General features: G+C 41.6%; 5 protein-coding genes across 10 annotated transcripts; 3 read left to right on the top strand and 2 right to left on the bottom strand.

The window, feature by feature from the left end:
* Positions 1–611: 611 nt before the first annotated feature.
* Positions 612–5,862, bottom strand: gtf2f1 (general transcription factor IIF, polypeptide 1). Its single transcript, XM_035179613.2, has 14 exons — positions 5,793–5,862; positions 5,326–5,403; positions 4,458–4,504; positions 4,216–4,288; positions 3,858–4,051; positions 3,497–3,667; positions 3,186–3,391; positions 2,929–3,079; positions 2,745–2,800; positions 2,464–2,595; positions 2,269–2,339; positions 1,816–1,957; positions 1,156–1,294; positions 612–1,016 (listed from the first exon to the last, which is right to left on the bottom strand). The coding sequence occupies exons 2-14, from the start codon at positions 5,335–5,337 to the stop codon at positions 812–814; spliced, it is 1,599 nt and encodes a 532-aa protein (XP_035035504.1). The 5' UTR covers positions 5,338–5,403; positions 5,793–5,862; the 3' UTR covers positions 612–811.
* Positions 5,863–8,751: 2,889 nt separating this feature from the next.
* LOC118122835 (deoxyhypusine synthase) lies at positions 8,752–14,046 on the top strand. Of its 2 annotated transcripts, XM_035179717.2 has the most exons (10): positions 8,752–8,889; positions 9,007–9,203; positions 10,318–10,482; positions 10,616–10,737; positions 11,289–11,385; positions 11,546–11,632; positions 12,046–12,151; positions 12,219–12,322; positions 12,572–12,697; positions 13,794–14,046. In XM_035179717.2, exons 2-10 carry the CDS (start codon positions 9,012–9,014, stop codon positions 13,884–13,886), a joined length of 1,092 nt encoding a protein of 363 aa, XP_035035608.1. In that variant the 5' UTR covers positions 8,752–8,889; positions 9,007–9,011; the 3' UTR covers positions 13,887–14,046. The 2 variants fall into 2 exon arrangements, with proteins under 2 accessions (XP_035035608.1, XP_035035607.1); XM_035179716.2 differs by lacking the exon at positions 8,752–8,889 and having other exon boundaries at positions 8,896–9,203.
* A 580-nt stretch (positions 14,047–14,626) lies between these two features.
* On the top strand, positions 14,627–18,986 carry LOC118122779 (deoxyhypusine synthase). The gene is made up of 10 exons (XM_035179625.1): positions 14,627–14,772; positions 15,853–16,043; positions 16,159–16,323; positions 16,518–16,639; positions 17,124–17,220; positions 17,495–17,581; positions 17,686–17,791; positions 17,872–17,975; positions 18,135–18,260; positions 18,498–18,986. Exons 2-10 carry the CDS (start codon positions 15,858–15,860, stop codon positions 18,591–18,593), a joined length of 1,089 nt encoding a protein of 362 aa, XP_035035516.1. The 5' UTR covers positions 14,627–14,772; positions 15,853–15,857; the 3' UTR covers positions 18,594–18,986.
* Positions 18,987–19,428: 442 nt separating this feature from the next.
* On the top strand, positions 19,429–24,010 carry LOC124851077 (F-box/WD repeat-containing protein 9-like). 5 transcript variants are annotated; one of them, XM_035181013.2, is made up of 9 exons: positions 19,429–19,667; positions 19,770–19,809; positions 19,899–19,998; positions 20,082–20,229; positions 20,650–21,667; positions 21,813–21,961; positions 22,048–22,251; positions 22,336–22,401; positions 22,515–24,010. In XM_035181013.2, the coding sequence occupies exons 2-9, from the start codon at positions 19,782–19,784 to the stop codon at positions 22,587–22,589; spliced, it is 1,788 nt and encodes a 595-aa protein (XP_035036904.2). In that variant the 5' UTR covers positions 19,429–19,667; positions 19,770–19,781; the 3' UTR covers positions 22,590–24,010. The 5 variants fall into 5 exon arrangements, with proteins under 5 accessions (XP_035036904.2, XP_035036902.2, XP_035036907.2 ...); XM_035181011.2 differs by having other exon boundaries at positions 19,884–19,998; XM_035181016.2 differs by having other exon boundaries at positions 19,770–19,814.
* LOC118123551 (guanine nucleotide-binding protein G(I)/G(S)/G(O) subunit gamma-7) lies at positions 24,004–25,558 on the bottom strand. The gene is made up of 2 exons (XM_035181020.2): positions 25,356–25,558; positions 24,004–24,537 (listed from the first exon to the last, which is right to left on the bottom strand). Exons 1-2 carry the CDS (start codon positions 25,446–25,448, stop codon positions 24,412–24,414), a joined length of 219 nt encoding a protein of 72 aa, XP_035036911.1. The 5' UTR covers positions 25,449–25,558; the 3' UTR covers positions 24,004–24,411.
* Between the last annotated feature and the right edge of the window lie 866 nt (positions 25,559–26,424).

The following is a 26,424-nucleotide window of genomic DNA, read 5'->3' as shown; positions in this document are numbered from 1 at the left end:
TTTAGCATGTCACGGAGGACGTCTTTGACGAGGGCCTGGAAAACAGCGGTTTCTGAGTCCGAAGTGACCCAGGGGGGTGTTAAAAATGCTTTTCCACTCGTCGCCCTTAAAGATTTGGATGAGGTTGTAGTCATTCCTAAGGTCCAGTTTTGAGAAGACTGGCTTGGCTCAAAGGCAGGGTCGATTAGAGGGAATTTATTCTCATTTAGTCCTCTGAAATCAATGCACGGGTGGAGTGTATTGTCCTTTTTGGCCATAAAGACAGTGACTTGGGCCGACAGTCTACCATCGAGAGCATTTCCCTTTGCGTGGAGAGGGAATAGCTTCTTGGGTGATGTTGGCGTGGGTGACTAATGATGCATCTATGAAATTGTCATCGGCTCTGGAGTCCACGAGAGCGAGGAGGGGAGTAGTGATGCCCTGAAAGGCTAGGGTGGCTTTAAATTGCATGCAGGATTGAGAGTGAAAAATATCAGAATCTGATCGTAGGGTGTGCGGTTGTTTGTCTCTGTACGTCAGCCGGTGGCTAAACGTGACAGCTGTGATAGTAATGTACACCCTCTGCCCACCAAGTGTATGCAGGATGGAAAGAGAAGAACCTTACACAGCAGCACATTTTGCATTTTTATTAGAAAAACACCTAAATGTCTAAAAGACTTTTCACTCCATTAATCAAATTCTAAGTTAAGAGAGATCATACAGAGACTGAGCTGTTTTTCACTAATCACTGACAACGTTTCTTTCTTTAAACGTGAGATGTCAGTGTAATAATACTCTCCACCCCAGTCACTTTGTCCCTCACTTCTAAAGGTTATTCAGTGAGGTAGAAGTGCATTTTATCATTGACATTCTTGCGCTCTGGATTGAGACGCTTCAGGATCTGGGCGAGCACGTTGACAGTCTGCTCGCTGCTCAAGCCCGTGCGCTTGGTCTGGAACTTCTTCAGCAGGTCCTTGGTGGTCATTGGTTTACGGATCAAGTAGCGTCGGACTGCTTCCTCTGTTAGCTGCACATCACTGTGGGACAGATGAACAGGAAAGAAGCTTTAATCCTGTTCACAAACTTATTTCTTTTTAGGGTCACAATAAATGGCTATTTGTATTTTACAGTTTCAGTAAATAGCTTAATGTTAATAGACATGAACAAAAAACATACCTGGAGCTTGGGGTGGATTTTCCTGATGGAGGTTGAGGTGTGCTCTTTCCAGAAGGAGCAGGACTCTGACTGCTGGGCTCCATCTTCAGCCTTTTTGCGGCTGGTGAGTCAGTGGCAGGACCCGGAGGCTGTCTCTTACCTGTGCAAAAGAGAGATTAAGTTGAAACAGTTCAAGCTCAACAAGTTGTTCTTTAACACACACATGTATCACTAAAGATAATCTTCAGTGTAATGACGCAGCACAGGTAGGTAATTCATTTAAAATATGTTAAAAAAACATTCAAAAACCTGCTTTGCTTTAGTGGATGAACAAACTGAACACCTGGAGGCTTTGGCTTGGTTATCCTCTGTGTAGCATCTGAAGGCAGCAGCAAAAACCTTACTTATTTCCCCCCCGGGGACTTGAGTGTGATGATCATCCTTTTTATGAATTGATATCGGTTCATTCAAATAAAGATCAATTTTAAATCAGAGAATAGTCTTGGCAAAAACGTGATTGGCAGATTCAAATGGCACAGAATAAAGTTGACCCAAATGGTCTCCTGTTGCGTTCTTCCTATGTGAAAGGCAATGTCGGGAAAATGTCTCAACCCAGTTGATATTCCTGTCTAAAAACTAACGGCTCGTGATTTAAAGTCACTGCGCGCCACCGATGTGTACCTTGCTCTAGCTTGCTGGCAGCAGCACGGAGTGTATTTGAAGTGGAGGCCGAGTCTATGGATGGTGTCCCCGGACGACTGCCAGTCCTGGAGCTGCCTGCAGAGCCACGCCCACCTGCACGTTTAGGAGGAGTGCGCTTTTTCTGAGAGAGCGAGAGCAAGAGCAAGAGAGATGCTTGATAAGAATAAAAAAGCAAACGATGCAAACAAATGACAGAACCATTCACACACACTCAGCACCAACATGCATTAGCTGCTAGAACTCAACAGCATGAACTTTGCTTATGTAGAGAATTTGCTGCACACCTATGCCACATTTTGCAAGAGTTGTTTGAAGCCCCATGAAGCCATATACTTGCTACAGCAACAAAGTTAGACCCATGCAACTTCTGGGCAAGACTAAACCATAGAATACAGTAATTTCCATTCACTCAGCCACACACTCAGTAACCACCATGAACAAAGCCGAGGCCGTCTCTCCGTCGATGTCACTGTCGTCCGAGCTTTCCGATTCTCCGCTGCTGTCTGTCACACACAAATCCACAAAACTCACGTCAAGCAGAGAAGTGTATCATTTCACATCCATTGTGTTCGTTGGCACCTCTTTCAAGTTTGCATTTCATCAAAGTGACCAAAGTGAAGACTGTACCTTTTTTCTTCTTCTTTTCCACTTGGACCGGGGTTTTCTTCCCTTCCTCCTCTTCATCTTCCTCTTTTCCTTCCTCTTCATTCTGCTTCTCTTCCTCACTCTCTTCCTCACTTTCTGATGCCTCATCAATTCCTATGAAGAACATTTTGTTTCATTAACAATATTATACACGCATAAAATTGCGGCCATCAATCTTTAATGAGAAATGATTCTTGTTTATTATCTATGATTTATTTCTATATGGATTGTAAATGGTTCAGTAATATTGCAGTTGGCCTCACCTTTAGGGTGGTCTTCTCCTTTGCTGGGCTTTCCCTTTTCCGGCTCTTCATCTGAGCTGCAATCACAAAGTTACAGACTAATCAGAGGAAATACAGAAACAACAAAAAACACACACCCACACACATACATATATATACACACATACATACACAATCCATAAAGTGGGAGCATTTGTGTTCTGACCTGCTCTCATCTGACATGTAATCCACCTCTAGGCCCTCATAGTCTCCGTCGTCACTGTCTTCTAAGGCCTCTTTGTCATTGCTCTTTCGCTTCTTCTTCTTTGCGTCCCCTTTTCCTGCGTTTTTCTTGGCCTTTGACTTGCTCTCCCCATCTGTCCCACGAAGAGACGGGTTGAAGAAAAAAAAAAAAAAAGAGATATGACAGAAGGAGGGAGGATGTGGACAGATATGGCCTCAGGTATGTTTCTGTCTACTTACCTTCCCCCATACTGCTGTCACTATCGCTGCTCATCTCCAGGTCCTCTTCTAGGTCATGGATGCGCAGTTCACCCCCTCTTCCGCCACCCCCCTTTTTTTTCTTCTTCCCAGACTTCTCTGTCTCGTCATCGTCATCGTCACCACGCTCCTGCTCCCGGAAACGCCTCTGAAGCATGATGCTGAAGTGATTCACCACCTTGTTCCTCCTGAAAAGATACAGCAATGTCAGCAATTTACTTTGACACCTACACCAGTGGTGTAAACTCTTCCTCTACCAACAGCCACCCCTCCCTGGTCTTCCCCTTTCTAACCTGCCCCACTCCTCCTCAGCCTCCTCAGCAGTGAGAGTTCGGTGCTTGGCCAGCGGTACAAAGTTGTACCAGCCATTGACAGGGAAGGCCTCAAAGGCTCCGTCCGGACACTGTGTGAAGATGTAGTAGGATGCATTTTCTGTAACGCCGCCCTTCTTTAGACCTTTGAATCTGACATAGACAGAGAGAGAGGCTGTAAAGCAAACAGGTCTGATGTGTAAATTCCTCTTCAGAGATTTTTGTCAACAATGACCTAAACATCACATTAAACGCCAGTTTCAGTTACATCATGAATACAGTATGTGTGTGGATGCAATGTAGTGTGAATCAGGGCAAAGAGAAGCGTCTCCCTCCTCCTCACCTCTTGCCAGCCTTGCCATTGACCTTGAGGATCCAGGGCTGGTCCTCCACTTTGAACTCACGTGTCACAATACCAAACTTCTTCCTCCGTGCTTCCTCACGCTGCTTTTTGCCAAACTCACTACCAGCTGCACCTTCCGCTGTCTCCTCCTCCCCATATATCCGCCGAGCACTCATGTCTCTTTCCATACGAGCCTGGAAAATGAGAGGGGGAGCTGTTCAGAAACACAAAACTCAAATATGGGTGCTATGGCTCTCACCATGGGTAACAACACAGTGTGTCATTTCAGCACTCACCCTGTGCCCTGCTTAATGACAATTGCAGCATTATCTGTTATGTGCTACTGAATGAAGCCCACCTGTGTCCACGCTGAACAGTTGACTTTGTCTCCGGCATTGAAAGCCATGATGTTGTACTTCTTATTGGTGTTTCTACAGGACAAACAAAAAGAAATGTTAACAAACAGCCATCAACTTGCTGCATATTCCTACCGAAGGTCGTGAGAATAGCTGCCGATTATATTTATTATTACAATGATTTATTATGAAGTTGTGCTTTTCTTGTTAGTCTCTGTTTTAAAACCAACTGTGTGTTACTCACTTTGGAACTCGCACAGTGTATTCTGTGGAGGAGGAATTGCTGCTCCCCTGTAAGACAAACACATGATTTATTTTAGAGTACAAAGTCTTTTCCCACATGTAATCTTCCCAACTTCATCACAGGACTGTGACACTAGACAGAGGCAAATAATAATCATAATAATAATATATTATCAATGTTACAAAGTGCTTTACAAGGAAGAAACAATGATAACACAATAGAAAATGAGCAAAGTAAACAGAACAGTAAAATAGACTGAATTGTATCAATAAATAAATAATAAGGATTAGTCAGTGTAAATAAGAGCCAATGTCCATCATTTGCAAAAGCTTTTAAGAAGGGCTGTGAATTAGTCTCTAGAGTAAGGTTCATAGTGTGGGAATTCTGATAGTAAAGGCTCAGGCACCCTTTATTATTAGGAGAGGGCACAAACATGGTTTTGTCAGTGCAAGGCCAGGATTTAAGGCCCTTAAAGTAAGTAGAATTTGATTTTGTCCAAGTGATTAGCCATGCAGAAGCATCTTACCTGCACTCACCACACACACACGCACTTTTTATTATTTACATTTTGTATAGTTCTTATTCTTACATTGTGCATCGTGTAACACTGGAACTTTCACGTTTAGGATCAATAAAGTACAGGCATCAAGGTGGGATTATATAAAAGCATGTACACCTTGAAATCCCTTCATTAGGAGGCGAACTTGGGGAAACGGGGCAGATTTAAAACGATAAAATGATGATAAATGAAATAATGATGAAGGTGATACACCTACACAGCTGCACTTTGATACAGAGGAACACCAGTTGGATGTTTTGTGGTTGTGTGGTTGTGTGTGTGTGTGTGTGTGTGAGAGTGTAAACTTACCAGTGAAGTCATGATGCTCGTCTCTCTCTCTCTTGATTCACTCAGCACATCCACAGCTGCTCAGGTTGGTTTGTGGCACTGTGGAAAAGATAGCATTGGAAATAACCTGGGATTTAAAAAGGGAATGAATGGCTACGGACCTAATTACTCATGGTGTTTATTCTACAGTTATCAGACGACGAGCTGGTTTGAAATCCAGTCGAGACCAGAGAGCAGCAAAGTCAGGAAAACAAACTGAGAACTAGATCATGTCTTCCTGTGAGCAGTGCTTGCATTAGCTCCTGATGCTAACATAAACAGCAGCTACGTTTAGCGGAGCTCCTCGGCTAATGGAGGCTGTTGCTGCGAAAACACGGCTTGGCGGCCCCGGTGCGTTCATGTGAAGTGCAGACGGGAGTAAACAATGACTATACGGGCGTTTATTCATCTAAAAATATTAACACATTTAATAATCGTCGCTGAATTACCGGTTCACGGACCTCTGCTGTGCGTGTCCCGTTAGTTTATAAAGAGCCGACAGGAAACGCGGAGCACAAACATTGGTTCCCACTCCTTTTCTACCTACCAGTGCGGCCAGTGGCTGCTGGAGAACATGGCGTCTGAGAAATGTGGTCCCCTGTGCATAAACTATTTACATATATATATATATATATATTTACCAGCAAAATGTATTTATTATTTAACTCTTAGGCAAACAATGCAATCCACCATTTTGTTCGATATATATACATAAACAGTTCGAACAAAATGGTGGATTTCATTGTTTGCCTCAGAGTTTTATTAATATTGTGGGTAAATCGCTTTCCTTTCTTTCTACACGCTCTATACAAAAGGCTGACTTTTCTGCAGCAGCATTTGTACGTCATGTCCAGCCTCCTGCACCACCTCTCGCCCGAATGTTCCGGAAATGTTCCTGTTGTTGTGAGGGCGTCTGACCCGGTTGATCTCCTGCTGTGTTCTTCATAGGTGAAGGTCTATCTTAGTCTGTCTAGTCTGAAAACATCTTTAGAGAAGTGGTAGCTATCAGTTTTTCTCCTCTTATTGTCCTCTCCTTGCCTTTAGCTGCCCTATATTTCCCAACAGCAACAACTCTGAGCTACAGACCTTCATGCTGAAAGTGTTAATGAAAATTTGAATTGTGCCGTCACTAAGTAAAAATAAACCTTTTTCTGTTTTCTTTACATGGGAATTATTGTGCACGCCTGCCCACATTCAAATGAATCACCAAAGCAAGTCCCGACACTGGATTAAGACCCAGTTAACATCTGTCCTGAGAAATCCGTGTTGTAATTGTTTTTATGTAACTGTGTGTTGGTGTGAGAAATAGAAATAAAGGGAGGGAGCAACGAGCAAGGAGAACCTGAAGTACTCGTTTGTTCTGCAGTTGGTGGCATTGTGACAAAAAAAATAATGCTGCGATCAAGGAACAGCAATGGCGAAAGAGCGATGGTGCTGGCACTGGAAGTAAGTCTTGCAATGCCTGTAATCTTTTATTCATGTCTCCATCTATGTTGTGTTCACTGTTGATAGAGTCATGACTGTCATTTTCTTATCAGGAGGCACACGTCTTCATTATTGTTTCCAAACTCTAACTTCCTGTTTGTTGTCACCCTACCAGAACGGAGGTTTCTTTTTGCCCGACCAAGAGGAACAGGGAGAGGCCAGTGTCATACTAAAGACAGATTTTCTTATAATTCACTTAACACAAGTCTTCCATTTTACTTCTAAATAACAATATATTTTGCAAACTATTGAGTCATTAATCAATTTCCAGTGGAACAGCCCAGTGCCCCAGCAGCAAAACACCAGACGCAAGTGCACTGCGCCACAAATCAATAAATATCACATGCATTTTCATTTAATAGATGATGAATCTGTGCATCAATTAACCATCTCTATGTTACAATTATTTCAACTATTAACTAGAAATTTAGCGACTGCAATCTCTGTAACAACACAAATCTATTTTGTTTTCGTTGACATTTGTTTTCTTATATATCAATACATAGTATACCACAGTTTTACACGTATGAACCACTGTTTCTTCCAACATGGAGGGACAATGGCAATACTAAACATTTTGTCAAAGGCCGTTGTGGATAGAAATTGTGAAATGATTTGGACACTCACACCAGTTGCACTTGTGAAATACCAAACTTATTATTATTATTTTTACTTTGCAGAATGGATCAGTGGGTAACACGTAAGATATGAGTTGTTAACAGCTCCACCAAACAAACTGGAGATTCTGCCTGTCAAACTTTTCACGGCTTAACTTTTGTAAATGTTGAATGAATGGGTGTGGTGTAAGGTCATTGTATGCGTTGATTCACCCCTGGAGTGACCCCTGGGGTGAAATCCCAACCAGATGTCCAAGACACCATAAAGTTTCAGGCTCTCCCAGGCCACAGAAGCAAAAGTCCCTGGAGTGATAATCGTTAACCTAAACATTAACTCACAGCTGACCCTTTGGATAAACACATTTGTTTATCCCATCCTCTACATGCATGTCTGTTCTTCTATTAATCATTACCCAAATACAGAATTTTCCATCACAATAGCAAATCCTTCTTTTTAAAGCCCATAGGAATTCATTGCTCATAAATGCCCTCATCGGGTGGCTGCCGTAGACTTTCCTTCCATCCACATGCCGTTTCGTCGCCACCTCTCATTCTATTCAAATTATTAAAGAGGGGGTCACATGTGTGCCCCATGTAGGCTCTAACTATATTTAATAACTTGTCATTAATTTGAATTTTAAGTATTAGAGCAACAGTATCTTCCCTCTCTCACATATGTTGTGTATATGTATGTAAATTTTAGAGACGATACATTAACTGGAATTATACATGAATGATGTGCCTTGTGGATTCTTACCTGCTGAGCACCCCCACCTTTGAAACCGAAATGAAACCCCTGACTCTGCCACCATTCTTCTTTGGGCATTAGTGAAATCTTTCCTGTTAAAATGAATACGTTCCAGAGAACCGCCTACCTGCTAGTGCCACCCTGCCTCCCTATTAGATATATATATATATATATACTAGATATTATTCTCTGCTCCTACTGTAAGAAAGTGGAATTATTTCTCCCCTCTCATGGTGCTTAAAACCAGACAAACAAGACAGGTCACTGTACCAAGACTGTCTCCAGAGGTTAACACCATTTATAACTTTACAGCATAAAAATAATAAAGAGTTAAATGTGGTTAAAGCAGTAGAGTATTCTGCAATAATCATTAAACTTACTAAAATATGGTCTGATCTGTTGTACACAGCTGCTTAATACTGTAATTCAAGCTTGTCCCTCAGGTCATTAAATCCATGCAGCTGTATGAAGGCTGCAGGACATGCGTGTTAAAAAAACCTGCAGACTCCACTGCAGCTGACGACATAGGTGGTTGTGGTTAGATTAGTCCGTTGGAGAGGAGAGTGGAAGGGTGTGACGGAATTCTCGTCCAATCAGACTGTAAGGTTTTAGAAATTTGTAGTGGTCAGACAGATATAAGCGGTAGCACTGGCCATACTGGGCAGTCTTCCATCTGACTACACCCACGTCTGAAAGGTGCTTATTTTCCTCCTTCATGGGCCATTCATTTAATATGCATTCAAATACTTTAGAGGTTTTATAGTTTTGCTTGCAAGGACTAATTTATGACAGTGTGTCATATCGTTGTTTCAGAGATCATGGCCCAACATGTCCATCCACTTGTAGGGAGTCTCTACAGAACCACTCAGCCGGTACCAGGGGATACACCAAAGATTCTGGGCTATGACTTTAACAAGGGAGTGGACCACCAAGCCCTGCTACAGTCGTACCTCACCACAGGCTTCCAAGCCACTAATTTTGGCTTGGCTGTCAAGGAGATCAAGAACATGGTGAGTTGGATGGTACACGGGGAGAATTTTGGCGAATACGCAACAACCTTTTTTTAAAGTTCAGTGTGTAAGATTTAGGTGAAAGAGATCTATTTTGTGGGGTGTGGTGAGGTGTGGTGAGGTGTGGTGAGGTGTGTTCAGCTGCAACATGCAACTTCCCCACTTGTCCCAACATCTTAACCACTGAATCTAATGGCATCAGTATTTATTAAGTAGGAGTGCATGTAGACTGACAGTGGGCAGATAACTTTAGCCTGGTTCGACAACCTCAGCACAAGGCTAAAACCACAGAGCAGTGAAAACCGTTGCATGTAGTCAGGCAACATTCCACACTCCAAGGCATCTGACAAGAGAATCACCAGACATGTCCAAAATACGATTTGCGAAATCCGCCCATGTCCTCCATACTGAGTCAGCTTGTTTCCTCAGGCAGACACTGTAAAACCCGTCAGTGCAGGCTCAACAAGAACTCACTCTGTCCATCAAAACCCCTAAACAATGAGTCAGCCAGAGGCTATTGGTGCATATCATGCAAAACATACTCAACACAGTGTAAAGGGCGTATCAAGATAAAGCAGACAGGAGAGAAGAGGCTCCGCGCATATGTCCATGACAAGGAGTAACAAGATGCAAGGAAGTGAAGAATCAGCCAACGTCCACAACAAAGCAGGCCAACTAATCATTCCCCATCCCTGACCGTAATTAAAATAAAAATACTTACATTGTAGTTTACACACTTTTCATTTCACAAATCTTTTCTTGCTTTAACCCCTGTTTTTTTATTTGATTTTATTTGAACTAAGAGTAGTTTAATTTAAACAGCATTGAACTATATTAATGTGACATGAGTATCAGATCGCACAGACACAATTGGTAGCCCTCAGAGGGGTACTTTTTACTTTAGAGTACATTTTAGAGCCTGTACTTTTATACTTTTACTTGATAGGAGAATATGTGTGCTTTTGCCACCTCTGGCTGCGTGTGCATACCGTCCGCTTGCACTCATAACTTATCATCAAATGTTTTATGACATTTTTTGAAATGATTTGAAAAGATTGTGCTCTATAAAAAACAGCTTTACCTTGAAGTTTCGCCATCCACTCCACATCCACAGATAAAGAGACGTCAGCAGCCAGTGAAGGCAGCGAATGGCACCGTCAAAGAGGATCCATCAACCTGCCCGTGCCTCATGAGCTGCACCATCTTCCTCGGTTACACCTCAAACCTCATCAGCAGCGGATTGAGGGAGACTATCCGCTACCTTGCGGAGCACAGAATGGTATAAAACCCTTCTCATTAATACGACATGCGTTTAGCTGTATGATAGAGCAATACCTCACAAGAAACATTTAAATCAGAGGCATGTATTGTATAATTTTTCACAACAGAACAGCACATTCTTCTCTGTTTAGGTGGATGTCTTAGTGACCACCGCTGGAGGTATCGAGGAGGATCTGATCAAGTGTTTGGGCCCGGTTTACGTTGGAGATTTTACTATGCCTGGAGAGGATCTGTATAAAAAAGGCCTCAACAGGTCAGACAGCATTTCAGATGACCAGAACACTCGTAGATTTGGCTGCAATATAATTGTAGAGGTGTCTCAGCAGAGCACCTCCAGCTGCACCCGGGGGAGTGAACAGCACAACAAAGTGTAGACAGCTAATCACTCCCCCTTGTTAAAGGTGGCAAAGGGTTAGGGCTAGGGAGGCCCATGGTGGCAGTTAACAAAAGTTTGACAACAGCCGCTCACTCACAACGTTTTTTTATCCACAAAACTCAAAACAACAAACATAAATTGCGTGCTCTGATGAGCTACCTCCACAAGAACTAAGTTTTCAAATCAGTGAATTAGCTGCAGCATAACAGCAATTCAGCTAGTTAGGGTTTCCCAAGGTAATGGTAGTATACATGCTAACCCTAACCCGCAAAGCGGTGATGCTAACATGTTGATGTTTGACTTGTTCACTGTCTTAACTCAGGACAAACATTTGTTGATGAAAAACTATTAATATGCACCTTTAAATGACTCACTTACACTGCCAGAATTACTTTCAGGATGATTCATATGTGTCACTTTGGCCTTAGGACTGGAAACACTCTGATGCCTGATGAAAACTACGAAAAATTAGATAAATGGATAATGCCGATCTTGGCGCAGATGCTGGTGGAGCAGAACACTCAGGTGTGTGAACTCTACTTTAAACGGCTGTCTCACATGGCTCTTGTCACTGCAACATATTTCAGCCATTGAGTGTCTAATGCTCTGTTTGTGATGGCAGCTAAAATGTCCTGATCCCAGTTCACAGCACAGTTTAATTTTGCGATGATGCTTCTTCTGTCAGGGCGTTCGCTGGACTCCATCTAAGATGATCCACCGACTGGGCAGGGAGATCAACAACCCTGAATCTGTTTACTACTGGGCCTACAAGGTGAATCCCGAGACCTGTGTATTGGGGTTAGGGTTTGCTGGGCGGGCATGTTATTTGGCGAGTGAGGGATCCAAATACTGACTGGTAGATGAAGACGAGGGTGGATGTTGCTGAAGACAGCAAAGGAGTGGATAATGCACCAGAATAGTAAACTGAAAACAGACCAGGCATCAAGGTATTCGAGTTGGAATGGCCATGACGTTAACACACTGGGAATCTGAACTATCTGGCGGCGACTGGATGAGCAGGACTTAAATACTGCAGCAGTAACACACAGACAGGAATGACAACAAATAGAGGGCAAACGTACATTAACGAGAACGAAACACAGGAGAACGTGGGGCAGCAGCTGTTGAATTGGTTCAGACTTAAGGTTACAACCCACTGGTTACTATGGGTACTTTCTGTTTCAGAACAACATCCCAGTGTTCAGCCCTGCCCTGACAGATGGTGCCATGGGAGACATGTTGTACCTCTTCTCAGCTGAGAACCCTAGTTTGATACTGGATGTAATAGAAGGTAAAATAGTTTGCATCTCTGCTAATCTCGGTTGTTATCTGATCTCACACAACACATTTGATTCCAGATATTGCAAGGTTGAACAACCTTGTAGTAGCTGCCAACAGCACTGCAGTGATCACCCTGGGAGGAGGTGTAGCCAAACATCACATCTGCAATGCCAATTCCTGGGTATGTAGTTTGCATTTCTGAATTTGATGGATTTCCATTTTGAATTTATTAAGGAGGCCTAACCACACACACACACACACACACACACACACACACACACACACACACACACACACACACACACACACACACACACACACACACACACACACACACACACACACACACACACACAAAATCGAGCATAAAGCAATTCTCTTTGTTTTTCTTCTCATTCGCACTCTGAAACACTGCTTTGTTTCCTTCCAGAGGGATGGAGCTGACTACGCTGTGTATGTGAACACAGCTCAGGAGTTTGATGGTTGCGACTCAGGAGCTCGACCTGATGAAGCCGTGTCCTGGGGCAAGATCCGCATGGATGCTAAACCTGTGAAGGTACCTTTCGCCACATTTCGCCCAAGAGCACCAGGAACCTTTAGCCCCTGGACTATTTTCAGGGAACTAAAAGGTTCCTGAAGACCATTGTTTCATCTGTGTTTCCACACACACTGTACTCTAAGGACCAGGGGAAATTATGCAGATTAGTCCACTGATTTATGAAGCTATATAATGAGCTGTTCCACTCTAGTCCAACGTGTGTCAGTAAAACTACACCACGACGATGCTGCGATATAAATAGAATTAAAACAGCAATCAGGGAGGAGATTCAACTTATTTGTATAGTGCAAAATCATGATATACATTATATCAAAAAATATTTTTTTACCTAACAGTTCCCACAATGAGCAAGCACTTTAGCGACTATGGAGAGAAAAAGCTCCCTCATTAACAGGAAGAAACCTCTCGCAGAACCAGACTCAGTGTGAGCGGCATTCTGCCTCGACTGGTCGGGGTGGAGCAGGGAAGAAGAGAAGAGATAGAGATAGGGGGGAGGGGGAGGAGAGGGGGAGAGAGAGGAGAGAGAGACCAGGAACAGGTTTCAGTTGTTATAATGAAAACAATAGGGGTGATAATTATCAGAATCCTGCAGCTCTGGAATTCCCCTAGCAGTCTAGATCTATAGTAGCATATAAGGGATGGTTCAGGACTCAGCCATAACTATAGGCTTTTAAAGGAACGTAAAAATAAATTCCTTTCGATCCTGGTCCCTTCAGTGGAAATTCTATGGTTTCTACTACCTGGGGAAAGTGTCTATGTTGGTTACGCAGCTCTTTATACAAAACTGACAATAACATACAAATGTCACAATTACCATCCATTCACAAGCCCTAAAAATTTAGCAAAAGGACAGATTTTGCTTTGTTAGATAATTGTTGTGCAGTCTTCTTAAACAACATAGTGCACCAATGCAAGAATGTATTACCTTTTGTTTAAAAGAAATGAGAAGCAATATCTATGTCAGTGCTGTGACCTAATTTATTCATTACAACCAGTAGCTTCATTTGAATCATCGAGGAGCAAACCTGAAGGTCTGATAGTCCCTGTTGTTCTTCTAGGTTTTAACACACATGATGTCATTCTGTCTTTCAAGGTGTTTGGAGACGCCACCATCATCTTCCCCTTGTTAGTGGCAGAAACCTTCGCAGGTTACGCCAAGACGACTGCTGGCAAGGAAACAGCATAAAACCAAATCAAAGCCTTCTGAAATCGTTTCTGTTTTTTGACAGCACTTGAATCTACAGGAAGAGTGGTGGTTATTCAATATTATTAAATATTAACTAAAACTTTAATTCATAGCAGCAAAACCTGAACAATGTACGTCAATAAAAAGAGTAAAATTCATAGTTTCAGACTTTTTCTTCAGACTCCCAGGCAGCATCTACCAAAAAATACACAATTTTCCACACTGCAAACCCACATCTGCAACTAGACAGGAGAAGTGTAAGTAATGGATTGAGAGCATTGTTAAGCACTTCTTTTATGAATGCGGCCTCCTAAGAAAGAATGCATAAACTGAAAAGTTTTTTTGTTGGTGTTTTCACATCTCATTCAGGTCACACATTAGTCTGCGTAAAGAGATATCAGTGATTTACGATAGAGCCTGGAAATAGAACAATATCAGTGATTATCACAATTCACAATACAATTTCAGCGAAAGCAACACAACAAAAGTTCAATATATATCGATGTAGTGCTTATGCATTGTGCAAGCACAGCGAGCAGGTATAACACATGATTACCTACCTCAGATTTGTAAATTCCATCATTCTCTGGCCATAAAGAAGAGTTTAAAACAGGTTTCATTACCCTGCAGTAACATGTTTGGGGTACAGCAGGTAGGACAGGTTCAGAATATACTAAAAAACATAATAATACACGCATAATGAGCTGCCTTAACCAGCTACACACCTACTGGGTTCTTCAGGACACAAGGAACTCCGCCCTCCTGGTTCGGTAAAGGGTTTCAAAGACTGCAGATATAAATCCATCTTTGGTGAAAGTTGCATGGACTGAGCAACATCCAGAGGACACAACAACAACAAGAGATCTTCTGTCTGCAAACTACGCAGGTAATATTATAACTCACCTGTAATACATTTGTGGGATATACAGTATGTATTTAACATTTCTTTGTTTGACAGTTTGCCGAGTTTAGAAAGACAGAGACAGACTCTCTCTCACACACACACACACTATCTGAATATATGGAAATTCGTTTCGTGTAGATATATGAGGCTAAAGCAGTTACATTTGACATGTAATTAAAAAGTCCAACGATAAGAAGTAAATAACTGAAACCTGTCTTACATTCGTCATTTCAGGGTGAAACCAGATTATGTATATTCAAGCTGTGAAATTGAGGACGTAGCTTCTAACCATTTGCGGAGCAGTAATTTAGTTTGTATATTCATAGTCTCATCATATACGTGTTCTGCCTCGTGTCAACCAGTTTCCGTAACTCTCATGTGCTCACATACAGTATATTAACACAGCCGAGTTCCCAATGAAAATGTTCTGATTTGCATGTTTTTCTGCTTCTGTTGTCAGACAATGGAACAAGTATAATATATTAACTGAAACAACATTACATTTGACATTGTGAAACTGTCTGTACTGCCTGTAAATACCCCCCTGAACACATAATAGCCTGTGGGGAACCTCCCCACTCAGCTGTTATGCATTCTGTCAGTCACTCAGTCGCACACCTTCAGAGATACGAGTGAAATCTGTTGCACTTCTGCCCGTCCTGGGATCCCTCACATGTGTCTCTCTCTGAGGTTTCTGCACATTTTCTCCCTTCTACTAGTTGGGGGTAATTTTTCCTTAAGGGCACCGGTACATGTCGCACCTTGTTAAGCCCTATGAGTCCAATTTTGATATGTGAATATGAGCTTTGCACGTAAAATCTGATCGAATGATTGATGTAGTAATGGGCTGTGGCCTTGTGACACACCTTCTTGCGCTCAAAAATCTTATTCAGGCAGGAAGAAATTTACCAACTAACCAGACTGGTTGGAGCAGGCTGGTTCACATGTACAGACTTATTAAAAGAGCTGCTTAGTTTTCAGTTTATGATAGTAAATGCCAGTGTCATATGGGGAATTTTGTGATAATTCTTCATTTACATCCCCAATGTTTTTTCCCCCCAGACAATATGGCCTGTAAGCGCAAAGTAGTTCCGTACATCTACAGGGAGACTCTCAAACTACCAGACACACCAAAGGTCCAGGGCTATGAATTCAACCAGGGAGTGGACCACCGCGCACTGCTGCAGTCCTTCCTCAGCACTGGCTTCCAGGCGACTAATGTGGCCCTGGCTATCCAGCAGATAAACAGCATGGTGAGATGGATGGAACACAGGGAGGATGTCTGTGAATCATCACGTTCCCAGTGTAACAGACCTTCACCACAGTTTACTCTCCTCACTTTTTGGCAATCTTCTCCAACATCCACAGATCAAGAGGCGTCAACAGCCGGTGAAGGCAGTGAATGGAAGTGTTGAGGAGGATCCGTCGATCTGCCCGAGCCCCTCGAGCTGCACCATCTTCCTCAGTTACACTTCAAACCTCATCAGCAGCGGGGTCAGGGAGAGTATCCGCTATCTCGCAGAGCACAGAATGGTATATGACCCTCCTCAACTACACGAAGCACAAAACAATGTGTGCTTTAACATTTTTGCTGAAGCAATACAAGAGTTTGCAGGACGTTATAAAATGTTCATGTGCTTTGTATGACAAAATGCTATCATGTCCACATTCTGCACATTCTGCACATTCAATACATATAATACATATACATTTCCTCCTCTGTTTAGGTGGATGTCTTGGTGACCACAGCTGGAGGTATTGAGGAGGATCTGATCAAGTGCTTGGGACATATTTACATTGGAGACTTCACTCTGCCTGGGAAGGATCTGTATAAAAACGGTCTCGACAGGTCAGTCACAGGGTCAGATTAGTAAAAACATGTCATTTTAAGTGAGATAGTTAAGCCCCTTCTAAGTTGGAATTTTAGATTGTATATAAAAGTGGCCGTAAATTCCGGGTCCGGAAAGTGAAGCCAATATGGAAGTGCCTCAAACCTCCACTGGTTGCAAAAAGAAGTCAGTGTATAAGAAAATTACACAATGTTAAGAGAGAAATCAGGAAGTACGGCGCTGATATCAGTGACACACCTTTGTGTTAGATTACACACATTGCATCATCATTTTCTGATCCCTCATCCCTAGTGCTTTGGCAACCTGAATCCATTTGAACCCAATCAAAACTAGATACTTATGATATTTGAAATGAATAAGTTACAGTGATCAATATTTTTTATTTAATAATATGTAATCATTGTGCATTTGAATTAGAAAAATATTCTTAACACAGCTGATACATTATTTTCATTCGGTTTCCATATGTCACATTTGCTGCAGGATTGGCAATCTTCTGATGCCTGATATGAACTACATGTTATTCGAAAAATGGATGTTGCCGATAATGAAGCAGATGCTGATGGAGCAGAACTCTCAGGTGAGTGGACAGTTCTACATTGTTTTGATGGTTCATAATAATAATAATCATAATAATAATAATTATAATAATTATAATTATAATTGTATAGTACTCAAAATATTAATTATTTTGATGACTTTTTAATACACACGTACATTAAAAGGTCCTTACTTTAGGGCAACATTTTAAATTCTAACCATTTAAACTGCTATTTTATCCATTGTGGTAGCCGAGATGTCCTGACGCATCTATTTGCAAGAGATCATGTATATTTCCATTTTTCTGCCCTCAGGGCGTGAGTTGGACTCCATCTAAGATGATCTATCGACTGGGCAAGGAGATCAACAACCCTGAATCTGTTTGCTATTGGGCCTACAAGGTGAGTACTGGTCAGGGTTCTCTTAAAAGCAAGTGTCTGAGGTTTTTGTTCAAATCATTTAATGATTGGGTTTTCACAAAGCAGTGACCTGGCTTTCGTTTCAGAACAACATCCCAGTGTTCAGCCCTGCCCTTACAGATGGCGCCATAGGAGACTTGTTCTACATGTTCTCAGCTGAGAACCCTGGCTTAATTTTGGACATTGCTGAAGGTAAAACAGTCTTTATTTGTTTGCTCTTAAATGTTGCTTCGTGTTTTTTTTGTAATCTTACACTATGACTTTGCCTTAAGATATTTCAAGGATAAACGACATTGCAGTGAACGCCAATAGCACAGGGATGATCCTCCTAGGGGGAGGGTTAGCAAAGCACCACACTTGCAATGCCAATGCATGGGTAAGTATTTACTTTTTTAATGCTATGCTTTAGCATTTGTTCTAAGGAGCTACAGTAAATAACTTTTGTGGGAAATTGTATCAATGAATCAGTGAATAAGTAAAATGATCTCCGTTGCTCAGTGTGAAGTTTTTGACAAACTGCTTTGTTTCCTTCCAGAGGAAAGGAGCTGAGTTTGTGGTGTATGTGAACACAGCTCAGGAATTTGATGGTTGCGACTCAGGGGCCAGACCTGATGAAGCCGTGTCCTGGGGGAAGATCACTTTAAATGCCAAACCTGTGAAGGTAACTTTTTATTATTCTTTATATTATTATAAATCAGACATACTAATATCAACATCATTAGTGTTTTTTAAATTTTAATACCCATAAGTACGTATGGAAAAACACAGTGTGTACCAAACTTAGTTTATTTATAATATATCCTCATCTATAGCAATCAAAGCAGCGATACAACCATGGATGGCCCTTGAGGGCCTGTTGTCTTGTTTAACTCACAGCCTGTTGTGCTCCCTTTTGCAGGTTTGTGCAGACGCTACAGTGATCTTCCCCTTGTTGGTGGCAGAAACCTTCGCTGTTCATGCTGATAAGAGGACGATTAACAAGGAGAACAATTGAATTGAGACCAACTCGAAATCAAGGATAGTTTTCGCAATGTTGGAATCTTAGAACAGTCACTGGATGTTATTTGTGAAAGAACTGGGCCTAGCATGGATCCATGTGGTATGCCACACTTACTCTAATTAAAAGATTAAAATAAATAAAACAAGTGTAATGAATAGTTACTGTGAGTGATTAAAAACTGTGAAAAGTAGCTTCACTGAATATATACAGGTTGTAATCCATTTTGTTGTATAACCCAGCACATGATTTACAGTCATGATTTCCTACAGGACATAAACAGTACCGACAATAACGTTCTGCAGCTTCTTTTACGTTAATGCATTTCTCTGATATTATGTAATAGACACCTTGTTATGTAACAGAGGTGCAATAAAAAAAAACAAATACTTTCTCACGGTTGGTCGCAGGTTTTTTACCCTTTGTTGAACATAATAGATAAATAGATATATAGATAGATAGATAGATAGATAGATAAATATAAATATAAATATATATATATATATATATATATATATATATATATATATATATATAGATAGATAGATAGATAAATAGAAACATACAAAATAAAAAGAATAAAAGTATGAACAACTTTACATAATATGTACATACATTTATATATACATAGAAAGAGAGAGAGTGAGAGATACATCATCTTTAGATATAATAAACACTCCTTTGTGACATCTTAAAATTTTCCCTGACTCTGTATTGAAGATACACACACGTGACATCCTGAACATAAAAGTTTTCAATTGTGTGTTAGGGAAACTTGAATAAGGGCCGGTTGCCATAGTTACGATTTTTCTCGCGCAGTTTGATGACGTCGTCTACCTACGCCGGAAAGGAACATTTTAAAATGTGTTTTTGTATCGCAGGGACAACAAATAACAGGCAAAGGTCGATGCTTCCGTGATTATATGACGTCTCCGTCTTGATTAACAGTGACTGTGCTCCACGTTTGTTTCCCCCCGACCCGGGCGACGTATTTTAACCAGCGGCTAGCTTAGTCCTGATGTGGCAGCAGGCTAATGTTCTGTGTAGCTGAAGTTGAAGTTAGCATTTAAGGTTGGTGTCTCTCATCTGTAGTTTATTTAAATATACATATATATATATATATATCAAATGTGGACATCTTAGAGAAAACGACTTCATCTTGTTTTCTCCAAGAGGCGAATCTGTATGCCAACACCTGGTCGAGCCTTTCATGGTAATGTAAGTTTAGGTTTTTATTTACCGACAACATTAGTAGAATAATGTTGATTAACTCTGCATAAAATACAGCTCTTGTGCTTGGAGGAGACACGGTGATGTCTGACGTCAGGGTGAACCTGTGTGAACCGTGTCCTGACCCTGTGAGACCCCCGAGTAATGAGGCTCCCGGGCCTGACCTCCAGAGGTGAGACTTTCATTCACCCTCAGTTAACTGACAGGTCCTGACACTGGTAACCGAGTCATGTTGGTCCCTGTCATCCCTTCCAGTCCTCAGCCTGCCGGTCACCCATCCTCAGCAGATGCCAGCCCCTCACCCTGCGCTGAGACAAATGGCTTGTTGTCTTTACCCTGGGAGATGGTCACCCACATCGCCTCGTACCTTCCTGCACAGTGTGTCAGCACTGTGCTGCCAAAGGTACGGTTTCAAGATCGATTGGCCCGATGCTTTGAAGATATCCTGTCGTCTTATGTGCTTGCTTACTTGTGTTAAGGTTTTAAAATGTGATGTATTTCCCTCTTTCACTGTATGTTCCTAAAACTGTTATTGATCCTCAATCAAGTTTGATGTCTTCTTTGATTGTTGAAATAGTGTAAACACCATTGGTAGGATTGCTTATCATTCCAGCATCTTGCACATGCACGTGAAAGTGTGTTCTGAAGTTGATTATGTCACAATCCTGAGTGTGCATTGGATAAAAGAATCTGTGGACCCACTCATACAAAACTGCTCCATGGCGATACTAGACGTCAGACAGTGGACAGGGAATATTTAAGACTTTCTAGTTCTTCCATCTGTTGGAAATTATTCTTGACACTCTGTTTCTCCTCTTTTCAGGTCTGCCAGACATTGGGTAATTTGGAAAAGGACAGCAGTGCATGGCAACTCCGAGCACGTAGATTAATAGGATCCCAAGCTGGCTTTCCAGTGGGGCCAAGGGAGGACTTTGACTGGCCTACTGCTTGTCTGGAGATGGAGCAGCTGATAATCTGCTGGAAAGGCAGAGCGCAGCTGTTGGCCGGACAGGCCCAAAAAGAGGAGGAGGAAAGTAATCAAGTGAGGCAGCAGCAACAGGCGGGGGAGGACCGGGTAGCAGGCGAAGAGGGACAGGATGGTGGCAGAGAGGCTGAGGTAGAAGGGGCAGGGGTCGCTGTGCAGGAGGCTGCATATGGTGCTGGTGAAGAAATGGAGGTGGTAATAGAAGATGGTGACGGTGAAATGCAGCCCATTGAAGGTGAGGACCAACCAGAAACATTAAGAGAACATTTGAATGAGAGAGTGGAGAATATAGTAGCACTGATCGAAGAAGAAAGGGACCACAGGATGCTGTTTGGTGTTAATGGGGAAGATGGTGCTCTTAATCACCAAGAGAACTTGGCTGACCCCGGGAATCTGGGTAATGGAAGACAGGGAGAGATGGAACAAAGTCCACCCTGCAGAAGTCCTAGCCCACCCCCAGCACTGGAGTGCATCACCATCCCTACAAACCACATTGCCTCAGTCAACTCTGTTCTCCTTGTCGGGGGAGAGGGGAAAGTTTGTGCTACAGCTTCCAGAGACTGGAATGTTAAACTGTGGGATCTACAAGCAGGCTCTACTGGGACACTGCTGCACACATTGGGAGGACAGGATGCGTTACACACCCATCGGGGCTGGGTCTGGTGCCTGGCATCTCGAGGGTCTCTGCTGGCTTCAGGGTGCTTCGACAGCTCAGTGAGGCTGTGGGACCTGCAGGCAGGTGGTGCAGTGGGGGGCCTAATCAGAACTGATTCTGCTGTCCTCTGCCTGTCCTGTCAGACAGATGTGTTGCTGGCTGGTACATTGAACAAGACGATCACCATGTGGGACACCAGAGGTGAGGGGGTTTAACATTTAACAAGCTTGACAGTTTAGTGGCTGAGTGTGCCTCAAGTGCAAATAACAATAAATAGTATCATGTATGTGATGATAAACCAAACACTTGTAGCGACCAGAAGTTGATAGAACAATTTTATCTGCAGCGGCCAGCCCTGTGGTGAAAAGCCTCTGTCTCCATGGTAATGCTGTGATGTGCCTGGCTGCAGATGACAAGTACATCATCTCTGGGGGTAAAGACCGCACTGTAGCTGTCTATGATCGCAGGGCAGACAAAGTCTTGAAGAAACTTCGGGTAGCTGCAAACACAATTGTAATTTGCTGTTGTTTTAGTGCTTCTCTGCTCAGTGTAACAACTCGACCCAACCTGTCCTTTTCTAGCTGACTTCTTACCTGCGGTCCATGAGCTACAGTGGCAGTGAGGTGTGGGCAGGAGACAGCAACGGCATGCTCTACTCCTTTTCCATGCAAGCAGGGACCTTAGAAACCCTGTCTAAGTTTGATGTGGGACACACTGCTATGGTCACTGGAGTCCACAGATCTCATGGGAGCCTCTACACCTGTTCATCTGATCGTACTGTCAAGGTAGGATCAGGCAAATTCCCTGTTATGTCTCCTACTTAGCTAACTCTGCCACAGAATGAATGCTATTATAATTATGGATTGCAGGTACACATCCCTTGTGCGCCTCCCAAGACATTATGCACACTACATCATCAAGTTGGAGTCAGTGGGGTTAGTGCTTTGTTCCATATCTTTTAGATTATTATCATTTCTTTAATGTTTTTCTTCCCCGGTGCCTTCACCCTCTCACCCGTACCTCTCTTGTCTCTGTCTCCAACCACCAGCTGAGTGTGGACGCTGGAGTCTTCGCTGTTGCCACAGGAGATGTGTGTGTAGATGTCTGGAGGCCCAGAAAATGAAAGAGCAGCTCCTGCAAACTACAGTATGTGGCAAGAATCGAAAACAGAAGACAAAACACTACCTGCAGCCAATCAACACCCTACCTGTCTTTCAGCATTTTGAAATTCGGAAAACCTGGAGAAAACAAGTGCTTTATATAAAACAAACAGCTCTGCATCTCTTATTAAGCGAGATGTTCGTAGTAATTGAAAGGAGACATACTCTGTATGCTTTTTTTTTCTTCTGTTTTTTCAACAATTTGTTTATTGAGTTTTCATTTTTACAAATGAAGAAAACCATACAACAAAACAAAAGAACAATAACAAAGAAATATACAAAAGGAAAGTATGTTTGTATATTTACAAATTCCCGATATTAATCTGTGGCACACCTATAAATGCATACCCAGCATCATTCAGCACACCACACCGAAGAACAAATACACACTATATATATACACATACAGATGTATACACACAAAGTAATAATAATAAGTGCAATAAATAAATAAACAAATCAAAAAAAAGAAAAGGGTGGGTACATTATAATAAGATCATTTTCTGTTCCTCATCCGAAGGGAGCAGGTGTATTACATGACCTTACATGCAGAGGTTCATGCTATGCTTTTTAAAAATGTAAAAATTTAATTTAAAATGTGTTTTTGAATGTTGGAGCATTCATGCCTTTTAAAGTGATAACCCATATTAAAATGAAAACCTGAATATGATTATAATATGTCTCGTTTAACCAATCAATATTCAAAGGTAAGGGTGTAAATGAAGATAGTTGTGGTACATGTGGCCTAACAACGCTTTTAATTTGCTGCACTGCCGAACAAAGATCTTTTAAAAAGTGTAAAACTAATGTTTTGGGAAAAAGTTCTTCCTGTTGTTTAATTTAGCTGCACTGCTAAACTTTATGCTGATTTTGATATATGGCAGAGGAACGTTTGGAAAACTTCAAGTCTCTTCACCTTCATTTGTTTCTTGTTTGATTAGAAACACACATACAGGAATCATATCTATTTCTAATGTCTGTCGTTGGCATTCAATGCTTTCAAAGATGTTGGTTCCTTGTTCCTTTGTTCATCTTCTTTAAATTATTTGTTTGTTTGAATAGCCTGGAGAATTTAACATTTGTAATATTCACATGTTCACAAATTGACTGAATCCATTCCAGGAACTGACATTGCATTAGTTAGGAAACACAATCAGCATTAATGATCCTTCATGTGCAATGCAATATTTGTATCCTGATACACTGATTGTTATTGTTTTTGAGGGTATGTCTGTAAATGCTGCGTGTGTGTGTGTCTGCGTAATTGTTTGGATAAATGTAACTCTACATTATTTGCACTATATACTTGTCGGATGCAATGTTTAAACACTGAAAGACTGTTAACGCTGTCATTAGATGTCATTAAAATCTAGTGTCTGATTCATTGGTTGTATTTCTTTGGTTTTGATTTATTTGACTTGATCTGAGCCAGTTACTGAGGTAATTCCTAACTGTTATACATTCATACCGAAGCTATTAATATGACAGATTATTTAATTATGCTGTTATATAGAGCAGTAAAATTACTTAAAGTTGTTAAGTGGAAAAAAATTAACTACTTACCAACTTTTAGTCATGATCTGTTCGTGTTTTATAACCAGTGATGTCTTTGTATTAGACAGTGTCACATGTTTTCTGCTCCCTCATTAGTGGCAGGGAGACAAATCAAGTGTGAATTGCCTTTGTGAGTTAATACATTTGTCAGTAGGAAATCTGCAGTTGCATTGTCAAACATGTTTTGTCCATCACAGTCTGTTATGTGCTGGCGATCTGTACTCAGGACGGTCAGAGCAGCACACAGGTCTTCTTATCTTTGAAAGGATTGGATGAAGCTGCGATGCCGGTGAGCAGAGGGTCACTGCGCCTGTGGTCCTTGCAGTACTGGACCAAGTCTGCTGCTGTCAGGGATATCTGCTGGGACAAAAGGTGGACAGGGACAGCTTTGACAGGATATGAAAAGATAAACTACTCAGTGGACATTGATGGAGCATTTTAGTACATTCCAAACTTTGGAAATCAGTCAATCAATTCAACTTTTTTAAATATTTGTCCACTTCGAACTGCCTCACAACTGATTGATGAGAGACAAAGACCAAAATGCGGACAATGATATTTCATAATATACATTAAAATCAATAATAATAAAGAAGATTATATAAAACCAAGGAAAAAGTTAATAAAAGGGGATAGAAATATATGATACTATAAACAGACAGAAACAATTTAACAAAGTTTACAACATAGGTGCAATAAAATAATGTCTATAAACCATTTTACCATTTAAAAGTTAGGCTGAAGATGTTTGAAGCCGTTTTTAAAAGACTTCCGGCTGCTCTAAGGTCCTCAGGCAGACTGTTCCAGTGACTTGGAGCATAAAAAACTATGAGCTGCCACAACAAAGGTTTCAGTCCTGCACTTTGCAACAACTAACTGAGTGGTGCTGAAGGACTTCAGGAGCTGGAATAGTTCTTACACTGTGAACATATCAGACATGTGTGCTGGCGAGAGACCGTGAAGTGGTTTAAAAGTAAAAGAGTCTTAAAATCCAGATGGAAACCGACAGGCAGCCAATGTAAAGGTGAAATGAATGTGGTCTGTTCTTCTGGTCCTCGTCAGCACAGAGCTGGAGAGTTCTGAATCGGCTGTAGCTTCAGATGACTGATTCTTTCAGTTAATAATGTGCAGCTATCATGCATATTAGCTAACAGATTATTTAAATCAATAAATACCTTGATTCTCTCCATGCCTGCCTCCACCCGAAGTTGATCCACCAGCTTTCGTGTCTGAACAACACTGTTGTTGCTGCACATCTTTCCTGACATTGCCCTTGGCAGAAAGACTGACTATCTGTGAGCAATGTTGTTCTTCTACACCTGCAGCACCGCTGGGAAACGGGATTGGAGCAGAGTTTCACCTGATCCACAGAGTCAGCTCAGGGTGTGCACGAGTGTTTGGTCAGACCAGCTCCTGGTTTTCCTTTTTGACCCGTGCCCCCTCTTTTTTCCACTGTTGGGTGCAGTTCAAAGGCTCTGTGATATAAAAGGTCATAGAACCCTTTGTTGGAAATGTCACAAACATCACACACCACTTCACAGCCACTACCGATGAAGAGAGAATTAGCCAAGGCAATATGTTGCTTTATCAACTTGATATGTACTTTCAGTGGGCACTAGTGCAGGCTGTCAATAATGAGTTACATAGCACATAGAGAGAGCACGGGCAAACATTTCATCAAATCAGAGCGTTGGTGCCAAGTCAAGAATCACTTGGACTCAAGGAAAGCAGGTACCTGACTATTTCCAGTGTTTGATAATTTGGATGTTGGGTAATTAGGATGTGGGAAATAGTGTCATTTTTTTTGTGTGCCTTTAGCTGACATTTTAGTGTGAGAGTAAACCTCCAAAATAAACCTGTGAAATATCATGTACTCTATATGGAATAATTGAAGCTACATTTGTGCAACTCAAAGTAGCCTTCAAGGTTTTATCCTAGTGCACCTTCACTAGCCTCACGATTAGATTACGATTCAGCATTTAACGATTTGAATGCACAACAATGCATCTCGATACATTTCAATTTATCACATCCACAATTTCCTATATTACTGCATATAGCTGCTTTTTCATCAGTTAATATCACTTAATAAAATCAGTAAGAAAGTGCTTTTAAAAGTATTATATTCTGTTTCTGTTATTACAATTGTGCTGCATTTAAAAAGAAATAAGGTTTTCAATTAAAAAAATCTGACTACAACAGTAAGTCTATGACAGTGGTCAGTGATCTCCACACTGATTTCAC

The sequence above is a fragment of the Hippoglossus stenolepis genome, chromosome 16 (genome assembly GCF_022539355.2).
Source record: "Hippoglossus stenolepis isolate QCI-W04-F060 chromosome 16, HSTE1.2, whole genome shotgun sequence".
NCBI classification, from domain to species: Eukaryota; Metazoa; Chordata; class Actinopteri; order Pleuronectiformes; family Pleuronectidae; genus Hippoglossus; species Hippoglossus stenolepis.
Note: the sequence above shows the minus strand (reverse complement) of the source record. Positions and strands in the feature narration are given on the sequence as shown.

Excerpts from the sequence above, each read along its gene's own strand:
- gtf2f1 (XM_035179613.2), bottom strand. Across the intron at positions 3,080-3,185 it reads TGACAGCAGTATGGGGGAAG|ATGGGGAGAGCAAGTCAAAG; the intron begins GTAAGTAGACAG and ends TTCGTGGGACAG. Across the intron at positions 2,596-2,744 it reads AGGAGAAGACCACCCTAAAG|GAATTGATGAGGCATCAGAA; the intron begins GTGAGGCCAACT and ends TGTTCTTCATAG.
- LOC118122835 (XM_035179716.2), top strand. The coding sequence starts at position 8,979 with ATGACAGTGTGTCATATCGTTGTTTCAGAGATCATGGCCCAACATGTC. Across the intron at positions 11,633-12,045 it reads TTTACTACTGGGCCTACAAG|AACAACATCCCAGTGTTCAG; the intron begins GTGAATCCCGAG and ends TTTCTGTTTCAG. Across the intron at positions 12,698-13,793 it reads TGGATGCTAAACCTGTGAAG|GTGTTTGGAGACGCCACCAT; the intron begins GTACCTTTCGCC and ends CTGTCTTTCAAG.
- LOC118122779 (XM_035179625.1), top strand. The coding sequence starts at position 15,858 with ATGGCCTGTAAGCGCAAAGTAGTTCCGTACATCTACAGGGAGACTCTC. Across the intron at positions 16,324-16,517 it reads ATCTCGCAGAGCACAGAATG|GTGGATGTCTTGGTGACCAC; the intron begins GTATATGACCCT and ends TCCTCTGTTTAG. Across the intron at positions 18,261-18,497 it reads TAAATGCCAAACCTGTGAAG|GTTTGTGCAGACGCTACAGT; the intron begins GTAACTTTTTAT and ends TCCCTTTTGCAG.
- LOC124851077 (XM_035181011.2), top strand. The coding sequence starts at position 19,782 with ATGCCAACACCTGGTCGAGCCTTTCATG. Across the intron at positions 19,810-19,883 it reads ACCTGGTCGAGCCTTTCATG|CTCTTGTGCTTGGAGGAGAC; the intron begins GTAATGTAAGTT and ends CATAAAATACAG. Across the intron at positions 21,962-22,047 it reads AAGTCTTGAAGAAACTTCGG|CTGACTTCTTACCTGCGGTC; the intron begins GTAGCTGCAAAC and ends GTCCTTTTCTAG.
- LOC118123551 (XM_035181020.2), bottom strand. The coding sequence starts at position 25,448 with ATGTCAGGAAAGATGTGCAGCAACAACAGTGTTGTTCAGACACGAAAG. Across the intron at positions 24,538-25,355 it reads CAGGCATGGAGAGAATCAAG|ATATCCCTGACAGCAGCAGA; the intron begins GTATTTATTGAT and ends TTGTCCCAGCAG.